A 5,907-nucleotide genomic window follows, 5' to 3' on the forward strand; every position below is an offset into this window, starting at 1 on the left:
TCAGAGTCTGGAATTCTGGGAACATGAAAAATGTTCTCGTTTGTTTGTTTTATTCCCTCCTGGAAAACCTGTTCTTCCTGATGATTTGGATTTCCTTTGTTCCTCCTGTTGCTCCGTCTCCGTCTCCGTCTCTCCTCCTGACCTCCTGACCTCCTGCTCTCCCCTGCTTCATACATCACTCTTCTCCTCTCGTCTCCTTTCTCAGCCTCCTCCAGGAGCTGTGGAGCTGCAGGAGTCAGTAAGATGAAGGTCAGTTTCTCTCGAGGCGCTTTTGTCCACCTGGTGGCGCTGCTGCTGGTGTTCTCTGCACAGGCCCAAGATGAAGGTAAAGCCTCCTCCTCCTCCTCCTCCTCCTCCACTTCATGTTCACCTCCTTGTGAATAATTCTCCTTTTTCAGACTCTACTTTATTTTTCTTTTTTTTTCTTTTTTTCTTCCTTCGTTAGAAAAACTTTTCACTTTTTTCTACATTTGAGTAAAAAAACATTTTTTAAAGAATTTTGTTGCATCTTTTTTGTCTGTTTTTTTTATCTTTATCTTTTATTTCCTGATCCTCTGTTTATAGTTTCTTGTTTTTTTCCCTTCATTGTTCCAGAGCTGCCGATGAATTTCACTTTTTGTCACAGTTCAGTTCTGACAGCGACTCCTTCTTCTTCTTCTAAACTTTTCTTTCAAACTGTAACCATGACAACTGAAACGTTTTTGATGCATTTTATTTCAACCCTTGTTTCCATCAGTAACTCTAAACGTCGATTGTTTAGTTCTTCCTGGTTTTAATAAGGTTTTCTTCCTGCGGCCAACGTTCAAAACAGAATTATTTTTTTAATCCTGTAACTGTGCAGCAAGTAGAAGAAAAAAAACAGCTAAATGTTTTAAACCTTGTATTTTCTGCTGTTACCCAGGAGGTAAATAATCTTGAAATTGACCTTTAATTGAATTGAAGTGCAGCGGGGTTTGAGCTCCCGCCGCGTCGAACAATAAAAGGTGAAAGTGGAACGACGGGAAAATTCCAAAATCCCAGCGTTTTCTCTCGGTGAAAACACAGCCTCACTGCAGCACAGAGTCATAAAAGGAATTAAAAAGCAGTGAAGTTGACAGGAGACCTGGCCCGTTGTCGCCCCCTGCTGCTTTACGTTTGTCTAATGATGAACATTTTCTCCTGTAGGTCGTAAACCAAAGATAATCGTCCTGAAAAAAATGACCTTTTAAATATGAAACGCTGCTGACTCTGACTGCAGTGTCGGTCTGTCTCCAGCAGGAGGAGCTGTCGCTGCAACCCTGCTCAATTCTGCAGGTTCTAAGAAAATATAAGAAAAGATGAAAGACTTTTTTTTCTCCTCGCGGTGGAAAATTATCCTGACATGAGTGACGTCACTGTCAGGTCACGTGAGGCTGGATTAGAACCAGCAAACCACAGGTGTAGAGAAGTTGGTTGTTTTCATCATCAGCTCCATAATCCTAATCTAGAATTCCAAACCTTCATCCCACTACCCCCCCCCCCACCATTATAATAATCCCTCATTTGAAATCTTTAAATTCTAATCTGTAATCCTCATTGCTAAAATGTAATCCCTGGTCTCAGGTCAGAACCCTAATCCACCCTGTGACCCTGACATCCAACTCCTGGTCTATAATCCTTAATCTGTCACCTGTAATCCCTAATCTCTACTCCTCCGACACTGGTCTGCCGGGATCCAGACCGACAGTGGAGTCTCTCACGGTCTACACGGAAACAAACATGGCCGCCTGCGTGTCATCTACGGAAGCCCAGCGGGTGGCGTTTCACCCTCAGGTTTAGTAGCCGCGTTAACGCCGTTGTTTTTCCGGAGAATTCCTACTTCAGACTTTCGAGGGTGGATTCCCTCCAGCTGGAGGCTCAACCCCCGGCTCCCGTTCCCCAGTAGGTTTTGTTGATTTGTGTGAATAATTCCGGTCTGGAAGAGGAGCGGCCGCCCAGGAGGTCAGAGTGGACTCACCAGGTTGGTGGTTCCCCCATATTTACCACCTCCTACAACTTCCTCCGGTCAAGCCTTGACCTCCGGTCCGGGCTTCACGACAATATTTTATCCTGATATTCTTCACTGTCACACTAACAACCTGTGGTTGGTGGTCCAGGAGTTAGTCGGAGAGCTAACCTTCTGACGAGCGTCAGATCGTTGTTTTAGCACCGCCTCCGTTTGATGTTAGCACGAACACTTGAAAATATGTTAGATGTGGGGAAACACTAGAAGACCAGAGGGGGCGCTGTCACTGTAATTATTTTCAACACACGAGAGACCAAGCTAAAAGACGTGGGCTAACGATTTGAAGTGCGTAGCTAATTTTCTCGTTTCAATGCTAACATGACCTGAAAGTTTGACGATATAAGGAACTCTTTACTGTTTAGTCACGTTAGTCGGAGTCGGAATTATAAGCATGTCTACCAGAAATGTTCTAGTTAATGGTTAGCTAGGGTGCGTAAAGTTAGGTTGTTTTAACGTTATCTTTTCGACCCCAACCTGAAGAATATCGTTTTAAAATATTTGATAAAAATACCTGCTGTACATGGAAACTCTGTTTGTTTGTGTTTTTTTCCAAGTTGTTGTGAAAAAGAACAACTTTTCATGTACAAGCGCATGATGCTAACAGTTAGCTTCTTCAACGTTTACCCTCACTGTCGGGTAAAACGCACTTTTTTTAACTTTCCTCCAGATCTTGTATCCTGTTGGCTGAAATATTTGAAGTTAAACGATGAAACATTTTTTAGAAAAAAAGTTTCCAACAAGGTTCTGGATAAGGATAGTTAAAAAAGTTCTGGAGAGAAAAAAAAGATGGACACGCGCCGTGACGGACGTGTTGTCGTCTTTTATCGGGTTTGCAATGGAGGCGGAGTTTTGCCTCCATTGTAGAATCAACGAGTGGAAGAAGGTTGTGTTGTTTTCATGGTCGATTCAACATCGGGAGTTGGACTGACGTCGTGGAAGACGTCGCACGTCAACTCGTCGTAGTGACATCAGCATAGAAAAATTCCTTTGCTAATTTTTAAGTTAAAGTCGTACCACGATACCAGACTAGAACAGTGAGACGTCCGTCACTGAGACCAAACAATTTAGCGTATTGTAACATCGTATCATCTCACGACGACACGAGCTACGACGACACGAGCTACGACGACACGAGCTACGACGACACAAAGAACGGCGACGCGCGGTGCGGACGACGACACGAGCTACGACGACACAAGCTACGATGACAGAAGCTACGACGACACGAGCTACGACGACACGAGCTACGACGACACGAGCTACGACGACACGTGCTCATGTCACACTGTCACGTGGTCATGTGCCACACTGAGGCACTTGGTGATTGGCTGTCAGAAGGCCCACGAACCACGTTGTGCTAACGTTGTTGTTTATGCTAACTAGCTGCCAGTTATGACAGACTCGTCCTTCATCGCCCTCTGTTTGTGATTGTTGTTCCTGTGTCAGAACGTTGTGTGGCTGTTGTGGCGTTGTTGATGACCACCGTCACACTCTCCTCTCCTCCGTTTGTCCAGTGGCTCCGCCTCTTTGTGGCCCCTCCTCTTTGTGGCTCCTCCTCTTTGTGTTTTCATCCCCGTGTTATTCCAACAGTTGGGAATTTAGCGACTTCTTCTATGGAAGTGTCGTCTGTTGGAAAACACACACACACACACACACACACACACTTAGACATACACTCACACTGCAGCTGTAGCGCTAACTGTCACCTCCTCCCAACAGTTGAACCTCCGTCAGGTCTGAGCTTTAAGATCCTGAACCAGAACTCTGTGCAGATGGTCTGGACCAGACCACGGTCCAGAATTCAGGGCTACAGGATCCGAGTGACGTCGGAAACAGGTGAGTGTTGATGAAGCTACAACACTGTTAGCTAAACCTACGGCTGCTAACTGTACTGAGCTAGCGTTGTCGAACCCACTGTATTCTAACCTGCAGAGCTGAGGTAGCTAACAGAGGTAGCTAACAGAGGTAGCTAACAGAGGTAGCTAACAGAGGTAGCTAACAGACAAGAGGAGTTCAGAGTGAAACCCTGACCCGTCTTCTGTCCTCAGTACCAGGCTCAGACTGACTTCTGCTGGTTTTGCTGAGGTTCTGCTTGGACCAGGTTCAGGTTCTTCATGTTCTCCCCCTCTCTCCTCCTCCTCCTCCTCCTCCTCCTCCTCCTCCTCCTCTTCCTCCTCCTCCTCTGCTGCAGGAGAAACCATCAGAGAGTTTACTCTCCCTCCCTCTGCCACTAAGACCTCCATCTCAGACCTGAGTCCAGATCTGGGTCACACGGTCCTCCTGTCAGCTTTTACAGAATCAGCCGAGAGTCGTCCGGTCTCGGGTCAGATCACATGTAAGTCGCCCCCTGCTGGTTATCATCAATCCTCAGGAACCTCAGTTTGTCGGAAATCCTTATCTTCGGCTAACTTTTAGTTGGATTTTGTGATGATTTCTAGCTAACTTTAGGCTAACCTTCGGCTGTTTCAGATGACTAAGATACAATATTAGCTGATAGTAGTAGTAAGCTAATGAACCATAGGAACAGATTGTAGCTAATAGCCTATTTAGGTGTTAGTGAACAGATCAAGATGATAACTATTACGCAGTGTTACTGTCAGGCTGGTTTAGTTGGTGATTGTGACTGTGATTTTTAGTTAGCATGTTTGCTACTTCACTTTTATTTGGACTCGTTGAACATTTTCATGGTTATAATTCATTTGTATTAGCTCTGTCCTTTAGCTCTGTCCTTTAGCTCTGTCCTTTTTGAAGAGTCTTGTGTTTTTGTTCTCCAGCCTCATGACAGTGTTTTGTTCTTTCAGTGGAGTCCAGCGGCAGAGCTTCGTCCAGGAACCCGGCGCCGTCACAGTCAGTCGGTGAGTTTCTTCAGTTCTCCCTTGACTGATGCTAATGCTAATACATAGCTGTAGAGGAGTCTTTGCTAACTGCTTTGCCTCGTCTTCGTCTCTTCGTCTGCTGCTCCTAACCATTTCCCAGAATGCTCTGGGGGTGCTGTGGCAGACCTGGTGTTCCTGGTGGACGGCTCCCGCAGCGTTGGGCGGCCCAACTTTAAGTACATCCTCAGCTTCCTGTCTGCTGCGGTCCGGGCCTTTCAGGTCGGGGAGGATGGAACCCACGTGGCCGTGGTTCAGTACGGCACCGACACCAGGACCGAGTTTGGTCTGAACTCTCACCTGAGCCCAGGCGCCCTGCTGCGGGCCGTCAACTCCATCAGCCACAGGGGGGGAAACACCAGGACAGGTAGGTGGTGCTAGAGTAACAGACTGTTGGGCCACTCTCTCCTGTTGGGGGGGGGGCCAGGGGGGGTGAACATGTTCTTCACTAAGATCCAGCTGCTGAAACCAAACCTTTGTCCCTGATCTGGTTCCAGGTGGCGCTCTCGACTTCCTGCTCAAGAACACCTTCACGGCCGCGAGCGGAGCCAGAACAGCATTTCCTAAAGTCCTGCTCATCATCACTGACAGCAAATCTGAGGACGCGGTGGAGGCGTCGGCTCGGCAGCTTCGTAGCCGAGGCGTGGAAATCTTTGTTCTCGGTACGACACCAGTTAGAACGCAACACAGTCGTGAAAGTACATACACACCATCGTTGACAGCAGCTAACATTTAGTCACTGCTAGCTAAGGTCAACTATAAAATAGATAACATTAACAAAAACAATATTTGTTAGCCTAGTGTGTAGCTATTCCATGGCTAACTCAGCTAATTCATTAATACCTCCAAAAGTTTTATTAGCTAACACTGAAGTTAGCCCAACGTTTCGCTATTCACACGAAACTTATTTGTATATAATTCACAACTTCCTCCTTTGTTGTTAAGGCAGAGTAGTTTTCAGAAGCTAAAGCTAGCTGCTAAAACACAGTGAGCAGAACACGGTTGAATTCC

General features: G+C 46.3%; 1 protein-coding gene across 1 annotated transcript in view; it reads left to right on the forward strand.

Annotated features, from left to right (window-relative positions):
* Positions 1 to 5,907, forward strand: part of col12a1b (collagen, type XII, alpha 1b) — a 52,310-nt gene that overhangs the window by 578 nt on the left and 45,825 nt on the right. The window contains exons 2-7 of the mRNA XM_025057066.1: positions 206 to 325; positions 3,743 to 3,859; positions 4,215 to 4,358; positions 4,825 to 4,878; positions 5,000 to 5,263; positions 5,394 to 5,558. Coding sequence (XP_024912834.1) covers positions 206 to 325; positions 3,743 to 3,859; positions 4,215 to 4,358; positions 4,825 to 4,878; positions 5,000 to 5,263; positions 5,394 to 5,558 — 864 coding nt within the window. The remainder of the gene's footprint in view (positions 1 to 205; positions 326 to 3,742; positions 3,860 to 4,214; positions 4,359 to 4,824; positions 4,879 to 4,999; positions 5,264 to 5,393; positions 5,559 to 5,907) is intronic.

This window comes from Cynoglossus semilaevis, chromosome 7 (genome assembly GCF_000523025.1).
Source record: "Cynoglossus semilaevis isolate Cse_v1.0 chromosome 7, Cse_v1.0, whole genome shotgun sequence".
Taxonomy (NCBI): domain Eukaryota; kingdom Metazoa; phylum Chordata; class Actinopteri; order Pleuronectiformes; family Cynoglossidae; genus Cynoglossus; species Cynoglossus semilaevis.